Consider the following 27,623-nt stretch of genomic DNA (forward strand, 5'->3'; position numbering starts at 1 on the left):
TCTGGGCAGGGTGGGGAGTCGGCCGGAGGACCTGCGGCGGGCCCTCTTCGGCCGCTCTCTGGCCCCATCTCCCTCGGCGTCTGACTGTGCGCTCAGTCCTGCACCATGGGGAAGCGGGACAATCGGGTGGTGAGTACCCGGTGGGAAGAGCAGTGGGGCGACGCGGGACCCGGCGGCAGGATAGCGGAGCCCCTTGCTCTTCCCGACGGGGCCTGAGGGTCAGCGGCGGCGCTTGGACCTCGAGCCGGGCGACCCAGCTCCCCCCATCCCCGCCGGCCCCAGACGCGCGTGCGCCGCGCACGCAGTTGGCGCCTTTGGGCCCCCCACTTTCTCCTCCCTCTTTCCTCCTCTCTCGAGTCCCCAGTTTTTCTCAACCCCGCCGCACCTTCTGGCAGTGCTCCGTGGCTCCCTTCCCTCCCGCACTCGGGCTAGCAGTGCCCAGTTTTTGAAGCCACAAGGGCTCAAGGAGTTCTGACTCCTCTTGTATGTCTGTGCTAAGTCTGAGGCCCCTGGAGGCGCCGGTCCTCGCCCTCTCCTCGGGATCGCCCACCCTGGCTCCGCGCCCCTGTGGTGCGCACGCAGGTGGGATGGAGGCGTGGAGGCCTCGGGCGCGGCTCCTCTCCGCCGGCCTGCCGCGCGCCCAGGTCCGGCGGCAGGCAGGTTCCCGTTTGAGGACCAGGATCGAAGCGTTTGGCTTCGTGTCCTCAGCACCTAGCACTGCCTGGCACCTAGTAGGCCCTGTGTAGGAATGAAGGGTGAAAACAGTTGTCTTTGGAGTCCGGCATGGACTGGAATGTCAATTTTGGACCCTCGGGAGTTGAGTGACCAAGACGAGTTGCTTTTCTTCTCCGAGCTTCAGTTTCTTCATCTATAAAGGGGCATCAGTGTTATCCACAACTTTGCAGAATAGTTAAAACCGCAAAAGGCAAATGGCCAGGGAATGCTTGGCCTGAAAGTTGTTCTAGTAAATGAGATAAAGGAGACACAGGAATAAGTAATGGCAGAAAGTAAGAAATACTTTGTGATGGAGATTCGCGGTTCTGAAGGCATTCAAAACAGAAGGTGCTTTTGACAGGAGGAGATGGGAGGAAGGCATTCTACATGGCTACTAGTTTGGTTTGGAAAATCCCGATAATGAATCAGACTAGATGGACGGTAAACATAATAGGTTGGAGCCTTACAGTTCCTGGATTTGTCTTTGACAGAGTTTTAGCCACTGAGCAGCAAAACAAAAGTAAATATATAAATACATGCATACATTCATAGATACATGCAGTTATTAAAGTTAATATACTAAATTTAATGAACTATTTTGTTAAGTGATTTTTGCCTTTTCGGGTAATGGGGAGCTGCTAAAAGAGCTTTACTTATATGAAATGGTGGCATTTCTTAACTTCAGAACGTTTGTTTTAATTTTGTATAGGCTTCATAATCAAAGATGTCTAGGAACCACAGTGGTGAGCCTTAATTACAAGGTTAAGGAATGTTCTTTTCTTCTGCTTTTCTGACTGTAGGTCAGACCTTGTTGTGGTATCCTGATTATCATAGAGTTGAAATGGTGTTCTGCTAGAGCATCCTTAGGTTTGAGGTGTTAAAGAGTGTTTTGATTCTTTAATGACTGAGGGTTTGAATGTTTAGAGATCACCAGACCTTGGATACAGTTTCATACAGAGGTCTAAGATGTTTTGTTTTTGTTTTACTGGGAAGTGTTGGTTTACACATCCCTTTGAAGCATTTGAAACTTTTCCAAATTAGCTTCATTTACCAGAACATTTTGATAATAACTCTGGGCTCTACTTATTACTTGGTATGCTTTCGTGGCACAGAGTGTTCTGGTAACTTTTATTTGCACTTGAAAGGTTGTGGGAATGAAAACATGAAATCAAGAGGTAGAAGACAGATTGTCTAATTTAGTCTCCTCATTGCATGGAGGAGGAGATGGAACTGTTTAAACTCGGACCAAAACTTGGGTTGTCTGATGCTTATTAGTTCAGTACATCGTAACTCTTGGTTTTAAATAAAAGGATTCTTTGCCTGTGAAAATAATGGCATTTTTTTTTCTTCTTACATTGATGGTAAAATCATATGCTAGAATTGCTTTCTAAAAAAAGTCATAAAATCTAGGTTGAAAGTTTTGTTTTGTTTTGTTTTGTTTTCAAAAAAGACTTTGCTTTGGGGTGCCTAACTGGCTCAGTCGGCAGAACAAGCTACTCTTGAGCTCAGGGTTTTAAGTTCAAGCCCCACCTTGGGTGTAGAGATTACTTTTTTTAAAAAGGTACACTTTACTTTTTAGAGCAGTTCTGGATTCATAGGAAAATTGAGCAGTAAGTACAGAGAGCTCCCATATATTCCGTGACATAGCCTCCCCTACATTCAAAGCTGCTCCAGAGTGGTACATTTGTTACAGTTTTTTGTTTGTTTGTTTGTTTTGTTTTGTTTTTGCATTGTTAAAATGAATGAACCTATCTTGACACATCATTTTCACCTGAAGTCCATACTTTACATCAGGGTTCACTCTAGGTATTTGTACATTCTTGAACATTTTCTTTTTTTTTAACTGAACATTTTAGTTCTCAAGATTTGTAAAGGGTTCTTAAATTCATGATGGCCACCGTTTGTCCCCATTGTTTTCCAGAAGTTTCCTTCATGTTCTTTTTGTTACTTTGTGCCCTCTAAAACAGATGCATCCTCTAGATAAAAATAGGTAATCAAAGTAACAAATGAAGGTCTGCACATTTGTTCTTGCATCTCTCTTTTCAGTACCTGCCCACTTACCTATTCCCTTGAGCCCAATTTGCCATCCTGAGTTTCTTTTTTAAGATTTTATTTTATTTTTTTATTTTTTATTTTTTTTATTTTTAAAGATTTTATTTATTTGACAGAGAGAGACACAGCGAGAGAGGGAACACAAGCAGGGGGAGCGGGAGAGGGAGAAGCAAAGCAGGCTTCCCGCTGAGCAGAGAGCCCGATGCGGGGCTCGATCCCAGAATCCTGGGATCATGACCTGAGCCGAAGGCAGACGCTTAACCACTGAGCCACCCAGGTGCCCCAAAAGCCTTGATATTTGAACTGTTCAAACAGTTCTATAATAGAATCTACTTGGAAAAAAGTAGAATCAAATGTGTGACAATATAACAAAATGGACATAACAAAAAGCATTTGAATAGAGAAGACAATTCACAGCATTTATTCAAGTTAATTCATTTCATTCAATAATCTGCCATATTGTTGCCGTCACTGTTAATATTACTGTCATTACTATTTCTCTTTCGAGAGGACCATGCTTTTAAAAAATCTGGATTTCCATGATGTTTAACTCGATGATTAAAAATTTTTTTCTCTACTAAAAGGCAACCCCTTCATGACAAGAGAAACAGGAAAAACTGAGATATAGTTGTAGAAAGTCATCTCCACCAGAAACAATTCATAGCCCATCATCTTTCAGGGTTGTACTTTTAAGTACTCTCTACACCCAGTATGGGGCTCGACCTGGCCACCCCGAGATCAAGAGTTGCGTGCTTCACCGACTGAGGCAGCTGGGTGCCCCGATATCCTGAGTTTCAAAAAGAGATTGTTTTCTGTTACCCAAACTCATGTAGCGGTTTGGAGACATTTCTAATTACATATGAATACAAGTGTTTGATTTACAAGATCACAGTATTTAAAGTGATTAAGTCATAGTGAGACAGTTCAAGAAATTGCACAATTTCTGTATTTTAACTGATGTCTGACCACTCACCCCCTTAAGGTTAAGAACATTGTTTTTCATACTGATACATAGTAAGTGAAAAGGTTTTATCTTTGTAAGAAAATTAACTCTTCTGTTTTAAAAACCTTTCTATTGTGCACAGTAAAAGGAAGCATTGTTGCTTAATGATTATGAGCATAGACCATCAACTGTTTTGCAAAGGAGCCTCTTAATAAATATTGCTTTTACAATTGAAATAAATAATTGAAATATTTGGAATGTATTTAAGCAGACTAAGGATAGTGTTTATGGCCAAAAACTTGAAAGTTAAACCTTATTGCATAGACAATGATAGCTCATGTGATTGTACCATAAGTTGTCTATAATTAATAGCCTTAGCATGTGAATATACTACTTTACTATTTAATTTTCCTCTGAAAAGTAAACCCTAAGACAGACTGGTATGTACTTTGGGGAAGCACTTTCACAATAGATATTAAGGCACATAAAAATGTTAATTAATGTAGTTTTAAGATACATGCTAGAATATTTGAAGACTGTAAAACATGGTAAACGTGTTTTGATTTTTTTTTTTAAGTAGTCTCGACACCCAGCCTGAGGCTTAAACTCATGACCTCAAGATCAAGAGTCCGATCAAGAGTAGCATGCTCTATTGACGAAGCCAGCCAGGCGCCCCACAATTTTTTTTTAATGAGAGTGAAAAGTTACCACTGTACTCTTTGTGAATTTTTACTTGAAGACAGTTCAGCTTCTGAATTGGAGTAGCAGCATTGTGGTTGAATTTTTCTCATTTTTTTTTTTACCTTTAATATTATGATAATGTTTGTGTGTAGTTTCTTTGTTTTAATTTTTGTTTTTCTTTTATAAAGGTAATGGGTTGTTGTTGTTGTTGTTGTTGTTGTTTTTAATCTCGCCAGTGTATGAAATGATGAAAGTGGACCTCTCCCTGTACATGTTGGTGCATCTGGATTTTTAAAAAAATTGTAACTGTTCATTAAAATGGTATCTTATTTTTTGGCAACTTGCTTTTGCTTTTCATTTGAGAAATCTTGGGCATCTTTCCATATGAGTAACTATAGATCTCTTTTTAGTGGCTGCATAGTATTTCATTTTGAGGGTATACTTTATAGTGCATCTCAATTTGATGGCTCTTTGTGTATTTTCAGTTTTCCCTATTTTAGTAATTTAGTTGTGAACATCCTTGTATATATTTGCATTCTTTGGAAATAAACAGTTTTTACAATTTTAAACTTAAGATATTTTATCCTTAACTGCTACTAAAATTATGACATGGTACCAAAGAAATGAGATGTTAGATAGATAGATAGATAATCTCCTGTTTTAACAATGATGAGCTTGGCTTTGCACATTTTACCTGCTTCTGGTTACTAGGATTGTCAGTGTCATTAGTAGGGCCAACATCTCCTCTATTGCAGCCTCCATTGGTTGTCATATTTCTCCACATGAACTGAGTGAATTTTCAGCAGAGGCAGTTGAATGAAATGTTTGAGAACATAACAGTTGATGTAAAAAATGTGACTATATGCCTCTCTCTAAAGAGAGTTGAATTTGATACTCACATCTAGCCCTGATTTTGTAAACATCCCTGACATAAGAGCTCTAGCATTAATTCCTGCCTGTAAGCAAATTGTTGTTAATGGATTTTTTCATCCGAAGTAATTAAGCAGTATCCAGTTGAATGGAAGTAGTTCTCAGTATGTGTTGTTTATAATGGTTTTATATTGTTTGCTCTGCCCGAGAAATCTGGAAATATATAACCCATATTTGTTATTTGGGAAATGTTGGTCATTTTCACAAGTTTTGCTAAATACAATGCAACAAATACATTAATATCCTTTCACTTCCTTGGGAACATTAAGTTGTAGGTTTAAGGCCTGATAGTAGTCGTGTTTGACCACAATTCTTTTTATTTAAAAAGTGGAAGAGTTTTGGGGTGCCTGGGTGGCTCAGTCAGTTAAGCATCCAACTCTTGATTTCAGCTCAGAGTTGTGGGATTGAGCCCAGTGTGGGGCTTCGGGCTCAGCGCGGAGTTTGCTTGTCCCTCTCCCTCTGCTCCTCCCCAGCTCGCGCTCTCACACTCTCTCTCAAATAAATAAATGAAATCTTTAAAAAAAAAAAAAAAAATAGAAGAGAGGCGCCTGGTGGCTCAGTCGGTTAAGCCTTTGCCTTCAGCTGAGGTCATGGTCCCAGGGTCCTGGGATTGAGCCCCGCGTCGGTCTCCCTGCTCAGGGGGAAGCCTGCTTCTCCCTCTCCCCTTGTCCCTCTCCCCTGCTTATGCTCACATGTGCTCTCTCAAATAAATAAATAAAATCTTTAAAAAAAAAAAAAAGGTAGAAGAGTTTTTGTAAATGCTTGTTGACTTGGATTAAATTTGGAAAACCAAATATGAGGATCAAGGGATTGAGACTAAATTCAAGACCAAATTTTATGTATGTAGCACAGTTAATTTTATTTATTTTTGAAGATTTATGTACTTATTTGAGAGAGAGTGTGCGCATGTGCGGGCAGGCAAGCAGGGGGAGGGGCAGAGAGAGGGAGAAAGAGAATCTTAAGCAGGCTTCATGCCCAGCACTGAGCCCAACTTGGGGCTCAGTCTCACAACCCTGAGATCATGACCTAAACCAAAACCAGCAGTCGGATGCTTAACTGATAGAGCTACCCATGCACCCCTATGTAGCAGTTAATTTTAGTAAAACAGCATCTCTTTGCTAGATACTGTCATTAACAAAGAAGCCTGCTTTATTTTGTCTGGATATTTTTGAAAACATCTAAAAATGTGGTTTTCTGCTATAATAAGTACAATATACAGAGCATAATTTGATTTTGGGGGTTCTTTATTGTGCAAAAATAAACATAACAAGGTTCACTGTCGTAGCCATTTTTAAGTGTTTAAGTCAGTGGCATTAAGTACATTCACAGTGTTATGCAACTGTTGCCACTATGCATTTCCAGAACTTTTTATCATCCCAAACAAGAAGCTCTGTACCCATTAAATAGTAACTCCCAAGCACCTATTCCCTCCCCCCCCCCCCCCCACCAGCCCCTGGAAACCTCTTTTTACTTTCTGTCTCTGTGAATTTGCTTATTTTAGGTACCTCATATAAGTTGAATCATACAATATTTGCCCTTTTGTGTCTAGATGGTTTCACTTAGCATGTTAACAAGGTTCATTCATGTTGTAGCATATTAAGAATTTCATTTCTTTTTTCTTTTTTTTTTAAGGGGGTGCAGGGGAAGAGGGAGAGAGAATCTTAAGCAGGCTCCCCGGCCAGCACGAAGGCAGACTCGGGGCTCAATCTCGTGACCCTGAGATCAGGACCTGAGCTGAAATCAAGAGTCGAACACTTAACCAACTGAGCCACCCAGGCACACAAATTTCATTTCTTTCTAAGGCTGAATAATACTCCATTGTGTGTATATGCCACATTTTGTTTATCCATTCATCAGTAGATGGATATTTGGATTGTTTCCACCTTTTGGCTATTGTGTATAACGCTGCTCTGAACATGAGTGTACAAGTATCTGTTTGAGTCCCAGCTTTCAGTTAGTTTTCAATTCCAGTTAGAGATGGAATTGCTGGATCGACAGCAATTCAGCAGTTCAGTCTGTATTGAACTTTTTGAGGAAATCATACTTTTCTACAACAGCTGCACCCTTTTATATTCTCACCAGCAATATCCAAAGGTTCCAGTTTCTCCCTGTTTTTGACAGCACTTGTTATTTTCTGCTTTTGATAATAGTCATCCTAATGGGTGCAAGGTAGCATCTCATTGTAGTTTGATTTGCATCTCCCCAATGACTAGCGAGTTGAACATCTCTTCATGTGCTCTTGGACATTTGAATATCTTTGGAGAAATGTTTCTTTCAAGTGCTTTGCACATTTAATTGGGTCTTTGGGTTTTTTGCTGTTGAGTTGTAGGATTTCTTTATGCATTCTGGATATTAATTCCATATCAAATGTATGAGTTGCAAATATTTTCTCTCATTCTGTGGATTGTCTTTTCACTCTTGGTATGTTCTTTAATACACAAATGTTTTAATTTTGATAAAGTCCTATTTGTCTGTTTTTTCTTTTGTTTGTGCCTAATTTAATTTTTGGTGTTAACAATTGACGAGTAAAATTGCCATCAGTATGGCATAGTATTTCCTGAGATAAAAGATGTAGTAGAGGGATGCGTGGGTGGCTCAGTTGTTAAGCGTCTGCCTTCGGCTCAGGTCGTGATCCTAGGGTCCTGGGATCAAGCCCCACATCAGGCTCCCTGCTCAACAGGAGGCCTGCTTCTCCCTCTCCCACTCCCCCTGCTTGTGTTCCCTCTCTCGCTGTGTCTTTCTCTGTCAAATAAATCTTAAAAAAAAAAAAAAAGATGTAGAATAAGCAATGGATTTAATGTTAGATCTTTAGCTTCTTTGCAACTGAGTTTCTTCATTTGCCAGTGAGCATAGTGTTATTAGCCTTACAGGGTTATTGGGCTTTAGGAGAAAACATTATAAAGTCATCTTACAGTAAGAAAGAGGTATCATTATTATTTTCATTAAATCTCTGGTGAAAAAAATTTTTTTCTGTGAAGTAGCGATATTACTCATCTCCCAAACTTGTGAGACTTGGTAGACCATTAAATTTAGTTTTTGTAATGAAAATTTGGTTAGTCAGATTGTTCATGCTTAGTTAGACATAGTATGCATTTATAATAAAGCATGCTTGGTGAGTAAGTGAGCATTTGCATTTTTGATGTTTTTTTTAATTGAGTTAATTTTTGTTCTTTCCTCGAGGCCTATATGAACCCAATAGCAATGGCCAGATCAAGGGGTCCAATCCAGTCTTCGGGGCCAACGATCCAAGATTATCTGAATCGACCAAGGCCTACCTGGTATTTGTGAAACAATTTAGACATTCATAAGGTTTTTGTAAATTTTTTAAAGGTTACTGTTACAGCTCTTATTGCTTGCAAAGCATAATTTTTTGAAGTGATGTTCACAGGTGCTTTCTTTTCAAAGTATGAAACACATGCATCAGTGTAAAGCAAATATTTGAGAATCCTGTGTAGCTACCAGACAACCTTTCATACCGATCTCTTCTCTATGCCCTAAAGGGACCTTAACCTTGCAGTGTTTTAAGCTATTTAAAATGGTAGATTTGACTAATCTTGCCCTTCATTGAGGTGTAACTAGGTGTTAGGAAGGATAATGTTAGGCCGTGTTTCTATTCATATCTGGTAGCTTTTCGATAAGTTAGAATTTCCCACTGTAAAATTTTGTTTTAAATTGTTTTTGGGATTTTTATTTGCCCTCATTGAGTAGCTCTGATCATTTATAAATAAAGCATCACGGCACTGGCCTTGTTATTTTTTAGTATGTCTTATTATTAAATGTCACAGTTGTTAGCTTCATAATCCTTCTAAGTGCCCCTAAAGGTTGGGCAACTACAGCTGAAATCTATGCTTACATATAACAGGGGATCTTTCCTTTGAGTTAAATAGAAAGTAAGCCATGTCTGCCTCTGAGAGTATTCATGAGTGGTGCTGCTGTTGACTGTTGCAGCATACCAGAAAACTATCCCGAAACAAAATATATTTTACCTTTAAAACTGGGGAGAAGAAATGACCATTAAAGAGGAAGTGCTCAAGCAAGTATATTATTTGTGTGTCAGAGTCCCCCAAGACAGCCCTCAGATTAGGTAATTTGCTAGAAGGACTCCCAGATAGATGCACTTTGGATAAGATTTATTGCAAAGGGTACCAGCCACAATCAGCAAAGGGAAAAGGTGCGTGGGGTAAAGTGTGGGGGAGACTAGGCTCAGACTTGTACGACTTCTTGTTCTCTTGTGGAATCACATAGGACACATTTAATCCCCTCAGCAATGAGTTGTAACACATATGAGATGTTGCCAACCAGGGGAGTTCATGAAAGACTCCATGTGCCCAGGGTTTTTACTGGAGACTGGTCAGCCTCTGCCTATCAGGTACCAAAATTCCAGACTCCTAGAAGTAATTCAGGTGTTCAGCCTCAACAGTAGTATTTGTATAGTGAGCCATTCTTAGGAGGGAATGGTAAGGACCTGTCCAAAATCCAAGTTCCCAGATGCCAGCCAGGCCCAAACTTGTAAGCAGGCCTTTCTAGGAATAAGCAGTCAGGCATGCAGTAGCTTTTCTGTGCAATATGTGCGGTGCATTATAAAATAGATGTTTAGTAATAAAAATAGTAGTTTACATAGACCCTAACGCTGAAACTACTAGCTTTGGGAATCTAGGCAGATTTCTTACCTTCCGCGAGCTTCCCTTCTTTATCTGTATGATAGGGGTAATAATACTGTGTTTTCTCACAGGATTGTTATGAGGATTAAAGGAAAATGTATTAAAAACAGTGACACTTGTGTGTAAGTGCTCAAATGTTTGGTGTATTAGCTCTTATAATCCATGCTTAGAAAAGGAACGATCAGTGGTATCTAACAGACTGTATTCATGATAATTGATTTACAGGGATGTGAACAAAAAATTTTTAAATGTATTAACACTGAAATGGAGGTTTATTAGGATATTAAGAAAATTTTATTTATGAAGTTTTGTTTGTAAGCATCCATCTCTAATTTGAATTGCTTGGAAACTTATTTGTATATTCTATTTTTTAAGGGAAGAAGTGAAAGAACAACTAGAAAAGAAAAAGAAAGGCTCCAAGGCATTGGCTGAATTTGAAGAAAAAATGAATGAGGTTTGTATAGAACCTGTTTGAAAAAATAGGTGCCCCAAATGTATGATTTCTTTAAAATAAAAAGAGGGAAACCGTATTATAGTAATTTATGTCATCTTAGGTTTTCTAAAACTGGGTTCTTCTCTTTATCTTCCCGTGCCCTCATGTGCCCATATTACCCTGGGATTTCCATGATGTTTGCCTGGTTTGATTACAAACATGTATGTAGTATTTCAGCTACAATATAGATTAATGCAGGGTTGCCTAGCTAGTTCAGTCAGTAGAGTAAGCAACTCTTGAACTCAGGGTTGTGAGTTCGAGCCCCATGTTGGGTAGAGAGATTACTTAAAACCTTTAAAATATATATATGGATGGATAGATAGATAAGTTCAGCTTTTACTGTCTGGAAAGAGAATCTAACCATCTTCATTAAAAAGAAAAAAGTTCTCAGCCTCAGTGATAATACCAACTCCTCCTCTCAACATATAGTGGAGAACTCCCACTCTTTAATACCCTCTTTGAGGGGCGCCTGGGTGGCTCAGGCCTTAAGCGTCTGCCTTCGGCTCAGGTCATGATCCCAAGGTCCTGGGATCGAGCCCCGCATCGGGCTCCCTGCTCAGCGGGAAGCCTGCTTCTCTCTCTCCCACTCCCCCTGCTTGTGTTCCTTCTCTGGCTGTGTCTCTCTGTCAAATAAATAAATAAAATCTTAAAAAAAAAAAAAAATACCCTCTTTGAAAAGAGCTACTGGGGCCAGGCGCCTGGGTGGTTCAGTTGGTTAAGCGGCCAACTCTTGATTTCAGCTGAGGTTGTGATCTCAGGGTTGTGGGATCGAGCCCCATGTCCGACACTAGGCTCAGCTGGAAGTCTGCTTGTCCATCTCCCTCCCCCTCTGTCCTTCTGCCTGCTCGCATGCACAAGCACTCTCTCTCAAATAAATAAATAAAATCTTTTTTAAAAAAAGAAAGGAAAAGAACTAGTGTGGCGCCTGGGTGGCTCAGTGGGTTAAGTGGCTGACTCTTGATTTTGGTTCAGGTCACAATCTCAGGGTTGTGAGATCGAGCCCCATGTCAGGCTCTGTGCAGAGTCTGCTTAAGATTCTCTCTCTCACTCTCCTCCCCATTGTACGCCCCACCCCCATTCACGCTCTCAAAAGAAGGAAATAAAGAAAGGAGCTAGTAAAGGATCCTTTGGTGACCGGGTTCTGGCACCTGGCGTACCTTTTCCCTGTACTTAGAGGCCGAGATGGTGAGAAGTAGTAGAAGACAGAGGGAAGGAAGTAGTGGCTGTCTATATCAGGTGTATTAGAAGGGGATAGATAGCCTCTGATGGTGTTTATAACCTTTTTGCAGAACTGGAAGAAAGAACTAGAAAAACACAGGGAGAAATTATTAAGTGGAAGTGAGAGCTCATCCAAAAAAAGACAGGTAATACTATTTAGAGCTTAATGCTGTTTTTAATGTCACATTTGGGTTTTCATAATCTGTGTACTACTATCAATAGATAATTTTAAAAACTCACATCAACTTATTTAGATTTGTACTTTGTTTGCTTTTAGAGAAAGAAAAAAGAAAAGAAGAAATCTGGTAGGGTGAGCAAAAGTTTTCCATTTTTCTAAATGTTACAGTTAAGAGCCTACAAGAAAAGTAAGAATAATTTATATGATCTGTATGCTAACTGTAAATGAGTCAAGGAGCCTTGAATTCCTTTGGTAGTTACGGGTGGGTTTTGTTATATTAGCAATATAAAGAAAAGCACCAAGCTCCTTATAACCTAGTAACTCCTCTATTGCTGTCAGGGAGAGAAAGAGGGGAAAATTGACTACCATTGGCATATCTGTTGTTACTTTGTTGAGCCTTTTGTGTGTGTGTGAGGGAGTGTGGGGAGTGTGACATTTGACATTTTTAAGTCTTCTGAATATGATATCTGTCAGACACCAGGTTGATTTTGTTAAGTTTTTGAGAGACTTAGTGATAAGAAAAAAATTCCTGCATCTCACAAGCTTTAATTGTTTTGTGCTTGGTCAAGTATTCATCTTCTTCTTCATCAAGCTCTGATTCTTCCAGCAGTTCTTCGGATTCTGAAGATGAGGTAAGGTTTGCCTGTAACAGTTCGTGAAATAATAGTCTCTAGTTTATTTAATGACAAGAGGAAATCCATTATGAAATATCTGTTAGAAACTTTGACTTCCAGGTTTTGGTTAATTATCCATAAACTGAGAGCATTGACATGAATAAATAACTAGATATTTAAATATTTTTATCTAATACATATATATATATGTTTTAGGTTCCTAAATTTGTCTTCTTCTCTTCAAAATACCAGTAGAAGAAATGGAGTTTAAAAATCTAAAATGCTATTTGACTAGATGCTAGAGGTTTCATGTGACTCGAATTACTCGACTTTTTTTTATAGAGCAAGAAGGTTAATATAAGTTACATTTTAAGTATTAATTATTAAGGGGGCACTGGGCTGGCTCAGTCAGTAGAGTACGTGACTGTTGATCTCGGGGTTGTGAGCTCGAGCCCCACATTTGGCATAGAGTTTACTTAAAAAAATTATTAAGTAAAACCTGCATTTACAAGCTGGTTCTTTCATTTAAGCTTTGTTCATTGATAAAGGTTTTGTATTAAAAAATACATCAATTATATTTTTGAAACAGAAAGCAAATGTTTCTAAAAATGTTTTATATAGGATAAAAAACAAGGAAAAAGGAAAAAGAAAAAGAAGAACCGTTCACATAAATCTTCTGAAAGCTCCATGTCAGAAACTGAATCGGACAGTAAGGTAAAATTACTCAAATTAGTAACATTTTGGATAGCAAACACATTTTTTTCTTTTAGGTCATCCTGTCTTAAATTGTTGTCAGTTTAGAAATGAGATGCTATTTTCTGTACTTTGATGGGCTGTGCCACTCAGTTGATACACTTAATAATATCTTATATATGCCATTTTATTGTTCTCTAAATACTTCCTCATATGCCTCCATGTCTCAGCATTTCCATGACAGCTTTATAATAAATATGGCAGACATTATTTTTCCCATTTCCATATAGAAGTGAGAGTTCAGAGGAGAAAACATACTCCACTATCTGGTCCAGTGTCCTTTCCATTATACCTAAATCTGCTCTGTATGTCTAGAATTGTGAAACATAATTGGCTCTCAAACAATTGTGGTAATAACAGATACATGCAGGTTGCAATGAAAGTGTAGATTCCTGGGCTTCATGTTGAGAGGGTCTGATTTAGTAAGTCTGCTTAGGCTCAGAAGTCTACATTTTTAATAGATAACCTCTGTGATTCTGATACAGGTGTGTCCTTGGACCACAATTTCACAAACACTATCCTAGAAGCCCAGGAGAACAAAACAACTGGTTTTGGGAGGTCTCTACTTGTCCTAGTGTGATTTCTTCTGACAAAATGCCTGGCGTCTAGAAAGTATTTAGTAAACGTTGGTTTTCTCTTTGTCTTTTAAGATAGAAGAGTCAATCTAATGATACTGATAGCCAGTCTTCGTCAGGGGGCTACTATATGTTAGGCACAGTTCCAAGCACTTGACATGTTTTTAGCTCAGTGCTCTCAATAGTCCTCATTCACTCTATGGATGAGGAAGGCTCAGGGAGGTTAGTGGCTAGAACTGAAAGAATCAAAAGCAGAAATTCTCACCTCTCCTCCTTATAGGTAGAGAGGAAAATCAGATTGGGGGATGTCTGAGGACAGTGTGAATGAGAACCCCAGTGCGTATGACCACTACAGGCAAAAATAAGCAAATGGCATTAAGTCTTATTTTAAAAGAAACCATGTGGTTATGACAGACAATGTCTATCATTTTCAGTATACATAGATTTGATATACAGCCAGATGAAGAAGCTTCATTTCCTTACAAGCACATATATATGTGACGTACATTTCTCTTATTTTCAGAATAAAATTCTGGTATTGAAATAAACTTTTTTCAGTCATAGAGCAAATCACCTTTTTGCTGTTTTTGTCCTTATGCTCTATCTTTTACATTTAAAATTGATATGTATATATATGTTTGTTTGCTTAGGATAGTTTAAAAAAGAGAAAGAAGTCAAAGGATGCAACTGAGAAAGAAAAGGTAATTATAATTTTACTTTAGTCTGTCATACAATTCTTCATTTACTTCTAGAAATTAACAATAATGTATTCTTCCTTTTAACTTGAGATTTATTTCTTTTGCTTTTAGAGCATTTTGTGTTGATTTAAGGAAATTATTTATTGAATTCATTATCAAAGGTTAGACGATCAGAAAAGTATTCCTACCGAGTTTGAATTTATACAGATTAATATATTATCTCATTAAAAATTCAAAATAATGGAGATTAAATATTTCCTTTGTTTTTTCAAGTCATTTTGAAAGAAGCCCTTTTAATAACAGAACATGGAGTTCTGTTTCAAATTGAGTGTAGCATAGATAAGTTTTGAAAAAATTTTTTACTGTAAGTAGATGTTTTATCTTCATTTATGCTTAACTATAATTAATGCTAAATTTATCCCCGTGTTTCTGATTTACATTTAAAAATCTGTTTCTGGGGCGCCTGGGTGGCTCAGTTGGTTAAGCGACTGCCTTCGGCTCAGGTCATGATCCTGGAGTCCCAGGATCGAGTCCCGCATCGGGCTCCCTGCTCAGCGAGGAGTCTGCTTCTCCCTCTGACCCTCCCCCGCTCATGCTCTCTCTCTCATTCTCTCTCTCTCAAATAAATAAATACAATCTTTAAAAAAAAAAAAAATAAAATAAAAAATAGAAATCTGTTTCTGGGGGCACCTGGGTGGCTCAGTTGATTAAGCATCTGCCTTTGTTCAGCTTGGGTCATGATCCCAGGGTCCTGGGATTGAGCCTTGCGTCGGACTCTGTGCTCAGCAGGGCTCAATCTCCTCTCCTTCTTCTCCTCCCCCTTCTCTCTCTCTCTCAAATAAAATAAATAAAATCTTGGGGAAAAAAATCTTTTTCTGGTTCTTAAAAACCTAAAGACAGCAGTTATTAGTGAAAGAAAACTATAGACCAGAGTCACTATATTTTACTCAGTATTTTTACATATTTTTTTAATTGAGGTACAATTTACATAATATGCTATTAATAATTTTAAAATTACAATTTGGGGGAATATTGTATATGTACAGTGTTGTACAGTGACCACCTCTCTAGTTTAAAAACTTTTTCATCACCCCCTTAAAAACAACCCATACTCATTAACTAATTCCCATTCTTCCTGCCCCCCACACCCCCTAGTAACTTCTAGTCTGCTTTCTATCTCTATGGATTTACATATTCTGGATATATCATTTGTTCTGTTTTGTTTTTATGAATCAAAAATAGGAACTTTAGGGGCACCTGGTGGGCTCAGTCATTGTAGCATGGGACTCTTGGACATATTAGACTTGGGAGAGGGAAAGGGAAAGAATCTTAAGCAGACTCCATGCTGAGCATGGAGCCCAGCGCCGGGCTTGATCTCATGATCCTGAGATTACGACCTGAGCCAAAACCAAGAGCGGGACACTTAACCAACTGCGACACCCAGGCGCCCCAGGAGTTTCATATTTTAAATACTACTCATCTTTTATACACATGATGAACATTTTTTGGTCCATGGCTTCTTTTAATCTTGTTTAGGATGTCTGTTACAATCGTAAAAGAAAAATCGTATAATTTTTCTTCTCCCTGGGCAATATTCTGTTTTGTTTTTTAAGTTTTTTGCTTTAATTCCAGTATAGTTAATGTAGAGTGTTACAAAAAGGGTGTAATTTTAAGGGGCACCTGGATGGCTCAGTCAGTTAAGCGTCTGACTCTTGGCTCTGGTTCAGGTCATGATCTCAGGATCCTGGATCGAGCCAGCACTGGGCTCTGCACTCTGCGCTCAGCAGGGAGTCCACTTGAGGATTTTCTCTCTCTCTCCCTCTCCCACTGCCCCTCCTCCTGCCCATGCTCCTGTGCTTTCTCTCTCTCTCTAAAATAAATCTTTTTTTGGGCGCCTGGGTGGCTCAGTTGGTTAAGCAACTGCCTTCGGCTCAGGTCATGATCCTGGAGTCCCGGGATCGAGTCCCACATCGGGCTCCCTGCTCGGCAGGGAGTCTGCTTCTCCCTCTGACCCTCCTCCCTCTCACTCCCTCTCATGCTCTCTGTCTCTCGTTCTCTCTCTCGCAAATAAATAAAATCTTAAAAAAAATAAAAATAAAAAAAAAAATAAAATAAAATAAAATAAATCTTTTTTTAAAAGGGTGTAATTGTAAGTCATGTATCAGTCATCGTTTTCAGCTCTTTTTTAAGTTGTGAAAATGACAGTGTAATACCTAACAATGGACGAAAATATCCCATTTCTAACAGTAACAAAGAATATATAGGAAAAATTTAAAGAACCGATCAGGACTTCTCTGAAGAAAATCATGCAAATCTATTCAGAGAAGCACATGAAGATTTAATAAATGTTCCTGGGTAGACATTAAACATTTTTTAAACTCTTTGATTAAAATATTTTTTAAACGCTTTGATTAAAATAGTGTGGTATGGTGCAGGAATAGGGAGAAAAAAAAAAAGCAGTGGAACAGTGTAGAACCCAAGTAAAAATTTATAAGTATTTGTGGGGTTTAATATATGGTAAAAGTGGCTTTTCTTGGGACAAAATGACTAGCCATTTGGAAAGTATAAAGCTGGACCCTCCTTAAGGCCAAATAAATCATAGGTAAGTCAGTTTTAAATGTATGAAAGTATAACTAGAGAAAGACAGGGGTGAATATAATTTGGGGTAGGGAAGGCCCATGCCTCAAAACTCAAAAACTTTTTTTTTTTTTTTAAGATTTTATTTATTTCTTTGACAGAGAGAGACACAGCGAGAGAGGGAATACAAGCAGGGGGAGTGGGAGAGGGAGAAGCAGGCTTCCTGCTGAGCAGGGAGCCCGATGCGGGCCTCAATCCCAGGACCCTTGGATCATGACCTGAGCCGAAGGCAGACGCTTAACGACTGAGCCACCCAGGCGCCCCAAAAATCAGAAACTTTTGACCACATAATTCTAATTCTGAATGATGAGATCACAAAAAAATCATGAGCAAAATTTAAATATAATGAACAGATTTAGGAAAAACTAGAAATAATTAAAAACTAATCTTTAGTAATTGAAAATTTCTACTTCACGTACAGAAAAAGTGGTAAAATGCATGTTTAGGCAGTTCTAAAAGAAAATATGGACTGTATTTCAGTAATCTGAGACTGAGATGATTGATAAAAGAGCCTGAAACAGAGGTTTCTTGATAAAGTGTGATTCCTAAGTGAAATAAACAATTGGGGGGGGAGGTGGGAAAGTAAGCAAATCATTTGGGTAAAGGCTACTTTGGTCTTTGATTTAGACGTTATTATTAGGTAAAGATTTTGCACTCATGTGCCCATCACTCCATTTCAAGTTTTTTTGTTTGTTTGTTTTAATTTTATTTTTTTATTTATTTCAGAGAGAGAGAGCACACAAGCAGGGGGAGGGGCAAAGAGAGGGAGAAGCACACTCCCTGCTGAGCAAGAAGCCCAATGCGGGACTCGATCCCAGGACCCTGGGATCATGACCCAAGCCGAAGGCAGACACTCAACCTGCTGAGCCACCCAGGCGCCCCTCAACTGTTTTTAATAGCAAATAACCCATATATATTCCTGCCCTCCAGAAAGAGTTGGGTTAAGTAAGTTGTGGCATATGCTTTCAGTGAATGTCAAAGGCAACCATAAATGATGATGTAGTTGGCATGGAAAGATTGGATGACAAGAGCGGGTTCCAAACAGCAAGTATTTATGTAAAATTGTAAATGTACACATAGTGAGATATTTCCAAAAATCTTCATGTTTAATTCGTGGTAGTGGGATTCGGGTAAATTCGCTTACAGTGAACATTTATCATTTCTATCAAAGTAATAAAGCTATTTGCAGAAACAAAATTAAATCACCTGTAATATAACACAGATCACTTTATTTTCTATGTGATTTTTTGTTTGTTTAATAATCTTCAAAATTGGCTTCCTGTATATAAAGTTTTATATTGTTTTTTTCTGTACAATTAGGTAGTGAGCATTTTTTTTCATTGTGTGGTTTTGTTGTCTTGTTATGAAGTATTCAGACATACAGAAAAAGCGTATGGAAAATAATAAGATGATAACCAGCACATCCACTGTGAAGCTTTAATAAATCTTAACATTGGGGTGCCTGGGTGGCTCAGTCGGTTGAGCGTCTGACTCTTGGGTTTTATTTCGGCTCAGGTCATGATCTCAGGTTTCTGGGATCAAGCCCCACCTTGGGCTCCACGCTCAGTGGGGAGTCTGCTGCCCCCTTTCTCTCTCTCCCTCTGCCCCTCCCCCCCACTTGTTCTTGTGTTTTCTCTCTCTCTCTCAAGTAAATAAATAAATCTTTTTAAAAACCTTAACATTTTGCCATACTTGCTTCAGATGTTTTTGAAATTTTTATTCCTCAGAACATATATTTAAGTCCCTAAGTACTCCTCTGGTCTTTCTTCTTCCCCAGAGTTACATGTTTTCTCATCATTAAAAATACTTAGAGATGAAGTTTTTTTTAATGTGAATTTAATACTTGTAACACATAAAAGGAATTACTACTGTGTAGAGATCTTTTTAGATCACAAATAATTACCCATTGTTTTTCTTTTCTGCAGCACTAGGCCTGTCTGATGCAATACTGGGTAGAAACAAAACCATTAGAATACAAGGGACTCGAATCTTACACCATCTCTAGGGTTTCTTATGACACTTTAGAGTTTAATTAACTTTGGCTGGCTCAGTCAGAATAGCATGCTATTCTTAACCTCATGGTCGTTAGTTCAAGCCCCATGTTGGGTGTACACATTACTTAATAAATATTTTTTTTAAAAAAAAGAAAGAATATAACATCTCAATGGACATGTAATTATTTCTTTTTAGGTTATTTAATAAAAGCTTTACTTTATTGGAATTAAAAACTGAATATTGGTAAACATCATCAATATTAGACATTTCTAAAATGAAAATGGTTAGTTTTTTTGATAATTGGAAAAACTGTTAATTAGAAACATAAAACTTGTGTGGCATAGCCTTACATCTTTTTGAGTCAAGGTACATGTATTTCTCTTAGGACATTAAAGGACTCAGCAAAAAAAGAAAGATGTATCCTGAAGATAAACCTTTATCATCTGAGTCTTTATCAGAATCAGATTATATTGAGGAGGTAAGTCTATGATCAAATTCATTTTCTTCACTTTAAAATGTTTAATAATTTGTTTTTAATAAATACAAATTAGTAAAAAGAAATATACTTCATGAATATTCAATTTACTCACTTTTCTAGTATGTGCACTGTGAAAAAGAAATGGAAGTTCCATTTCAGAATGAATTTTTCATTTTCTAGAAGATGATTATAGAGCTAATATGGTAATTAACCATACTTACAAATCTCTGCTCTGAGCTATTTTATTTTTATTCTTCTAATAGTTACTTTTTACTATTCTAGTATTATGATTACATGACAGATGCTGTTTGATGTGTACTGTATTGAAACCCAGCATTCCTTTGTTTTTGTTTGGAACTACTACTAGTGAGGGAGTAGAACGGTGATGAGGTAGAACAGAAATGTTAGCATGATCTTTTTTCCTATCTATAACGTAAGGAAGTAGAATTAGATAGTTTCTGTAGTCTCTTTAGTCCTTTTCAGCCCTGATATTCCTATCTTAGATTTTTTTTGTACTCTATTCTTAGTTAATTTTAGGTAAGTTATCATCTTTAAAGTATTTCTCTCTTGGACTTGGTTTCCTCATTTGTAAAATAGGGCCTTTTGTAGCAATATTTTGTAATGCCCCCTGAAATGAAATTGAAGTGAATTGAATTGAAACTTGTAGTGTGTGTATATAATGTATATAATCTACACATTTTAGATTAATATCCCCTAAGAAATTTTTAAAAGAAATATAAGAAAATATTAATGTATAATTTTACTAAATAATATTTGACTACATAAATGCTTGAGTGTGATAACTAGAAGACATAAAATCTTAAGACATAACAAAATTCAAGCTGTAGCAGGTGCATTATATATGCCCTTCAAAAACTGTACAGTGGCCTTGTCATCAATGACATTTTCCAAAATGATGAACAATTCGCAGTAAAGCTCTGAATGAATGAAACAAAATATAGTCTTTTCTATAAGTGGGTTTATTATACGAATGTCTGGCAGGCTGTCTAAAAGTCATGTCAGGGCTGTCTGGCAGTCTTGGACATCACATGACAGCATCCCCAGTCTTGGTCTCGCCAAATGTGGATGCAGCGCAACTACCACCATCCCCAGTCATTGTTTTGACAAGACTAGCAGTAAGAAACAGTAATTTCCTACGTGTCCTCTAGAGCACTTAATATATGTTACACTTGGACTTAACATTAAGTATACATGAGCTTTAGCAACTTGTCTTAAATTCACACATTAAAAGATGAAAATACTAATGGGGTATTAAGCGTTACTTTAAAGGATTTTAATCAGTTGGTTTATACTGAATACACTATGCATATAGCTACCACTTATTGAACACCATAGAGTAAGAGAAAGACTTAACTTTATTCCAGGCACTTCCCCTAGAGGGTGGATATTATCTCGATTTTACAGATGATGAAACTGAGGGTAGTACATAGCTGAGGTAGGATTCAGAGTTTGGTCTGTTTTATTTCAGAGCTCATGCTTTTTATCCACTGTATCTCACTGCTTTTTGGTGGTGGGGCGGGGGGGGTGCTGAAAGGGAATATAAGGAAGCCCTCTAGAGATTAAAAAATCTTAATTTTTTTTCCTTTAAATGTTTCTCATTGACTTGTCATTATGATATAACAGGGGTTTGAGGTATCATCAAAATGTTTTTTACACGTAAATTCTAAAGATGTAAGGTACATTAGGGAATGAAAAAAATGTCTTGAGTACAAGTTACATATTTGTCTTCTCAATGAAAATTCAAACTTTTTAGGTACGAGCAAAAAAGAAGAAAAGCAGTGAAGAACGAGAAAAAGTAATAGCAAGTATCACTTATATTTTTTACATGACAGTAGTGTAGCTCTTTTTGTTTACTATATAATGAATCATGGTAAAGCATGACTTCATTTACTGGGTTCAAATAAATATTTATTGGGAAAAGTGTGGTTAAGTTTAGCTTTACTTAGTGGGTTGGAGCAAGTTAAATTGGCTCCAGAGAAAAGAAGAATATCCTGGTAGCAAACATCTGTTTTCATTTCAGTATTTTATTCAGTATTTCATTTTATTTTATTCCGTACTCAGTACTGATAGAAATGAAAACTTGAACTTTTGTTTGACTTTTTTAAGCTATAATATGAAATATTAGGTATAGTGATTCCTTCCATCCTTAATAGTAGTGACTTCCAGGTTGGCCAAACCTGGTAACATTAGCAGAAAAAGCCTCTCAGCACAGGTTGCAATGAAAAATAAGCAGGAATGTGACAACATAAATGATTCAATAATAAAGATGATTCTTTTGGCCATTTCTAAAGCCAGCTCTGCTATTATGCAGATGGAGAAGTATAAAGGAGAAAGAAGGAAGAGGAGAATAAGGAAAATGGCAGTGATATCCAAATGAGAAGCAGACCAACCTAGGGAAAGTGGATAATAGATTATCAAAGAGTAATTGCAGACCATATCATTAAAGTCATTTAGGAGCACTCAGTATAAGCGTGGGTGATGGCCCTTGAAGGCATTTTCTTAGGAACAGGTAAAAGAAAAATGAGAACAGCGTCTTTTGTAGGTTTGAGGGTAACTTCCCCTTCCCAGAATTTCCCTCGCTCTGAAGATGAGGGTCCTTCTCTGATAGAAAGGTTCACCTGGTAGTGTATGACTCAGAGGTAGCATTTTATGTACTTCAAGACCAAGGTGACATTTGAGAGACTTTTTTTCTGAATGGGGAAGTAATTTGGGTGAAGACTGCTTTGGTCCTTGGTTCAGATTAATTAAGACATAATATTAATTAATTTTGGATAATTCTAATTTGTACTTGCATACCGCACTGTTTCGTGCATTCACCTAGCATGTGTTTATTAAGCATCTCTATGCAGGCACCGTTGGTGTTGGTAGTGCTGTTCTAATGGAATACAAGATAAGTAAGAGGGTGACATGTTAGAGCGGCTTTGGGGAGGGAAAGCCTCTCTGAGGAAGTAAAATTAAGCTGAAATAGGATTTACCAGAAAGAGCTAACCATGTGAAGATCAAAGGAAGAATATCCTAGGCAGAGAGAAGAGCTAAGGACCTTTGGTAGGAATGAGCTTGATTTGTTTGAGGAACTGAAAGAGTAAGCGTGGCTTATACCTAGTAGATAAAGAGGAATAACATACAGTGAGTTGGGGAAGTAAGCAGAGGCCATATCACAAGCAGAGAGTTTGGGTTTTAATCAAAATGCTTTGGGAAGCTGTTTTGAGTGTTTTAAAAAAGAAGTGACCTGAACCAACTTTACATTTTTAGAATGCTTTGGCAGAGGAGGTGGAGTGGACAGAGGCAAGTTGTTCGTATCACAGTGGTAGTAATGGGGCTGGACTAGCCTGATGGATTTGAGATACATTGTGGACTTAGATGGTCGGGCTTGCTTACCTAGATGTAGAGGAGTTAAAACAGAAAGTGGTGTCAAACATAGCTTAGATTCTTTGCCTTAAGTAAAAGGACGAATTAGAGGTGCCATTTAACTAAGATGGCTAAGAGGAGTTGGAGAGAAAAATTAAGCATTGTTTATGGTAATTTTAGATATACCTATTAGGTATCCAGGTGGAACTCATAGTCTTGAGTTCAGAACATAGGACTAGATATGAAGATTTGGTATGAAAATGGTATTTAAAGCATGGGAGATAGAGAGCCATGTGGAAGAGAAAGGAAGGAAACCCTGAAAGGTCAAGCAGAGGAAAATGAACAGCACAGGAGTTGAAGGGGTCTTTGCGATGGAAGAAAGCAGCAGACGGAGGTGTCGTGGAAGCCAAGAAGAAAAGTATTTTAAAAAGAGAGTAGTCAGCTGTCCTTTTATGAAAAAGTAACCTATACCCAAAACTTAACTTTTTAAAGGCCCAAATACAAGATTTGGGACTCTTTGTAAGATTCCATGTGTACTTGAGCTTGTCATGAAAAGAATTATGAAAGTTAGCTTAGAGCCACTAAGTGGTAGAGACCTTTGAGGGGCAGGGGAATTATGGAAAGTTGTAATTGATAAGGAAATGGATAGGGAACTCTGCTTTTGCTGTCTTTTCATGTCTCTTTTCTTGCTGAATATCAACAACTAGTCTGTCATTTGATACCACCTTCCTAAGTATCTGTTTCTAAAAGTTTTGCCCTCTCTTCTACATCAGAAATAGTCACAAGAGTCAGAGTTCAGCAAAATTATAGGTCTCTATCCAGTCACAATTTGATTACTTTTTCTAGGCTTTTAAAAATTAAGCATCTGGGTGCCTGCCTGGCTCAGTTGGTATAGCATGCGACTCTTGATCTTGGGGTTGTGAGTCCAAGCCCCATGTTGGGCGTAGAGCTTATATAAAAGTTTTTTTAAAAAAGAAAAAGCATCTGTTTCACTTAAAAGCTAAGTAGACTTTTCAACTGTACATCAATATTTTTTTTTACCAGTTGTTTTTTAGTTGTTAATTTAATAATTAAAATAGTGCTACCAGTTTAGACAGGACATAATAATTTGTGTTTCTGTTTACTTAAAAAATATCAGATTTAATATATCTGTTCCCCAAAACTGTCATTTTATAAAAACAATTGTGTTTTGCTGTGATGTGAGGATTTCTTTGTAGTAACTACAATTACTTCACCTTTAGAAATTATACAATATGAAATACAGCAGTTGATATCATTATCCATAGAATTTATTTTCTGTGAATTTTGTTTAAAAGCTACATTTGTGTGCTAATGACTTAGAGTTTTTCCATATCTTTTTGAAAATCAACAAGCACTCTTAAGTCCTCATATGATACTGATTATTGAGACTTTTCAAGAAATGTTCTGAGTAGTTTCCTTGGTTGCCTGGATCGTTTGAAATAATTATATAGTAGCTTAGAAGGACCATGGTAAAGTTGTTGTTTTTAATTTGAGTATTTTCCTGTAGAAATGTCTAACAGGGAACTCTCTTTACAGGAAAAAACAAAAAAGAAAAAGAAGCATAAGAAACACAGTAAGAAGAAGAAAAAGAAGGCTGCTAGTTCAAGTCCTGACTCACCGTAACATTAAGAAAAATCAGGATTCCCTTATAAAGAAAGTGCAATGTCTAAGGAAATTTCAACTGTGAAAATTATGACATAATTACTAAAGTGCATGAATTTTCTTGTTTTTAGAATTATTCCTGGACTGTTCAGTAGCCACTCGGATGCTGCTGTGTGAAAGGGCCATAATTTTTGCCTGCTGCTTGAACATCTGTTTTTTTCTCTTCCAGTGCTTAATAACTCTGGGAGATAATACATTGCAGTTGTGCTAGTGGTTAAGATATTTGGGGATAAAGTTAATATTTTTGACTAGAAGTATCTAATGATAAATCAACAGAAATCAAATCTGGATACATCATTAAGATGTAATTAGCAATGACCAGATGATTCTAGTTAACATTTTTGAAATAGGCACCACACTGATACTTCAAAATCCTTACTCTGTAGATAAGTGTATTTTAATTTTTTCCCCTTATATACTTTTATTTACCTGGGGAAGGAGCTTTTCGGGTGGGGGGGTGGTTTGCTATCTCTTTAGCTAGCAGAATAGCGTGCCTTTTATCCTCACACATCCTACTTTTGTGGACATAGTAGCCATGCTTCACGGGGAGGTCAGAGCTGAGTATAGCAGTCTTGCCGCTAGACATCCTTGGACTCTGTTGTTTGCTGCTCTAAGTGAACCAGAGAAACAGCCCTTTGCAGCATGACAGAGTCCCAGAAGCTCTGGGATTTACCTCCACTTCAATAATACTGAATGTTTTTTAGCATTAGAATGTGTTATAACATTTGAATTAATTTTGACTACACTTTGGCTTTGGAGAAGAATCATTTCAAATAGACACTGGTACTTTTTGAACTTGATAGCTGAAGATTTAAAATGCATGTTTTATACTGTTAAGTTTTAACCAGTCAGGAAAGTTTTATGTAACCAGTAATACTTATTTTATTTTTGTATGAATTTTGTTTAGGCTGCAGTGTTTAGCTTTTATTAACTCCTTATTCTTGCTATCTTAAATTCCTTACTGTGTTTAATGGCATACTTGCCAAGATACTTAGCATGTAAACAAAGCGGGCTTTTGATTTTTTTTTTTTTTTAACAGCTTCATATTGAAGCTGAGACTTACCATAAACAAGTTGAGTGGCAGGCCTGGTATGCTGTGTCTTGTTACATAAAGCTATTGCCAGAATCTTAGTAAATATAACATTTTAGAAATTTGTCTTTGTATATTCATAACAAATTATGACAAGTTAAGTGAAAATTACATTATTGCTCTTCCTGTGTCATATTTTACTAAGATTTTGTGCCTCATATCTACTGCTGAATTGTTTACTAGTAATGTTAAAAGGAATTGATAAATCATTTTCACTTTACATTTTTATATAATCAGGTAACATATAATTTGATGTACAATTTTGCCTGTTACAGAGGGTGTGCTAATTATAGTGGTATATGCACAGAACATTTTGGCATGACAAGAGGCTGAATAAATAGCTATTTTACTTAAAAATAGCTGTGTTCTTATCAGCTCCCTTTGAGTCCCAAGTAAAGTTCCAAAGATCAAGAAACACTAGTGGGTGGTAAGTGGATAAGACATGTCCCCAAATTTTTAGCTGTAAAAATAATATATTTCTTGGTAAGCTTCCTTAAATTTTATGCTTAAAAGCTTCATACTCTTTTTCCTAATAAATCTATATGATCTTGAGTACACAGCAAGTTTGAGGGACATTTTTTATCTGAAAGGAATTTTCTTAGGATTGTTCACAAAAATGCTAAAAGATAAATTTATCAGGTTATTTGGTGATCATTTTTGGTATGAACATAAAAGTGTTCCTCTGTAGACTGGTCCAGTACATGACAACTATGTCCCACTAGAAGCAACTGTTTCTAGACTGAAGAAGAAGATGACCTGGCAAAAAAAAGTTGTATTCTTTCCAAACTATGTTGACTGTCTGGGAAACACTTTTCTTGTTGTTCCTCTGCTGGTGGCCTTTTTTTTAAATTCACATAATTAACATACAATATTAGTTTCAGAGGTAGAGTTCAGTGATTCATCAGTTGTGTATAAAACCCTGTGTTCATTACATCACGTGCCGTCCTTAATGTCCATCACCCTGTCACCCTACCCCTCCACCCCCTATCCCCCTCCCCTCCAGCAACCTTCAGTTTGTTTTCTGTAATTAAGAATCTCTTATGGTTTGTCTCCCTCTCTGATTTCCTCTTGTTTTATTTATTTTTCCCTCACTTCCCCTATGCTCCTCTGTTTTGTTTTTTAATTCCACATATGAGTGAAATCATATGATAATTGTCTTTCTCTGATTGACTTATTTCACTTAGCATAATACCCTCTAGGACCATCCACATTGTTGGAAATGGCAAGATTTTATTTTTTGATGACTGAGTAATATTCCAGTGTGTGTGTGTGTTTGTACACATACCACATCTTTTTTTTTAAAGATTTTATTTATTTATTTGAGAGAGAGAGAGAGCGAGTGCAAGAGGGGGTAGGGTTAGAGGGAGAAGCAGACTCCCCGCCGAGCAGGGAGCCTGATGTGGGACTCGATCCCGGGACTCTGGGATCATGACCTGAGCCGAAGGCAGTCGCTTAACCAACTGAGCCACCCAGGCGCCCCACATACCACATCTTTATCCATTCATCTGTCGATGGACGTCTGGGCTCTTGCCATAGTTTGGTTATTGTGGACTTTGCTGCTGTAAACATTGGGTTGCCAGGTGCCCCTTCGGATCACTACATTTGTATATTTGGGGTAAATGCCTAGTAGCACAATTGCTGAGTTGTCAGGTAGCTCTATTTTCAACTTTTTGAGGACTCTCCATACTGTTTTCCAGAGTGGCTGCACCAGCTTGCATTCTCACCAACAGTGTAGGAGGGTTCCCCTTTCTTCCTCTGCTGGTAGCCTTAACAGTCTTCTTTCTAATAAGGTATGGGAAGAAAATTTGACCAGGTAATGTTATGTGCAAATTACTAACATCTCTTAACTTCCTCCCTCCAA

At 37.6% G+C, this 27,623-nt stretch overlaps 1 protein-coding gene across 1 annotated transcript; it reads left to right on the forward strand.

Moving 5' to 3' along the window:
• Positions 1-26,637, forward strand: FAM133B (family with sequence similarity 133 member B). Its single transcript, XM_032402160.1, has 11 exons — positions 1-129; positions 8,501-8,598; positions 10,357-10,435; positions 11,764-11,838; positions 11,970-12,002; positions 12,440-12,502; positions 13,106-13,198; positions 14,463-14,513; positions 19,528-19,620; positions 21,395-21,436; positions 24,547-26,637. The coding sequence occupies exons 1-11, from the start codon at positions 106-108 to the stop codon at positions 24,631-24,633; spliced, it is 738 nt and encodes a 245-aa protein (XP_032258051.1). The 5' UTR covers positions 1-105; the 3' UTR covers positions 24,634-26,637.
• The last annotated feature ends 986 nt before the right edge of the window (positions 26,638-27,623 follow it).

This window comes from Phoca vitulina, unplaced genomic scaffold (assembly GCF_004348235.1).
Source record: "Phoca vitulina isolate PV1807 unplaced genomic scaffold, GSC_HSeal_1.0 scaffold4, whole genome shotgun sequence".
Taxonomy (NCBI): domain Eukaryota; kingdom Metazoa; phylum Chordata; class Mammalia; order Carnivora; family Phocidae; genus Phoca; species Phoca vitulina.

Excerpts from the sequence above, each read along its gene's own strand:
- FAM133B (XM_032402160.1), top strand. The coding sequence starts at position 106 with ATGGGGAAGCGGGACAATCGGGTG. Across the intron at positions 13,199-14,462 it reads AAACTGAATCGGACAGTAAG|GATAGTTTAAAAAAGAGAAA; the intron begins GTAAAATTACTC and ends TTGTTTGCTTAG. Across the intron at positions 21,437-24,546 it reads GCAGTGAAGAACGAGAAAAA|GAAAAAACAAAAAAGAAAAA; the intron begins GTAATAGCAAGT and ends CTCTCTTTACAG.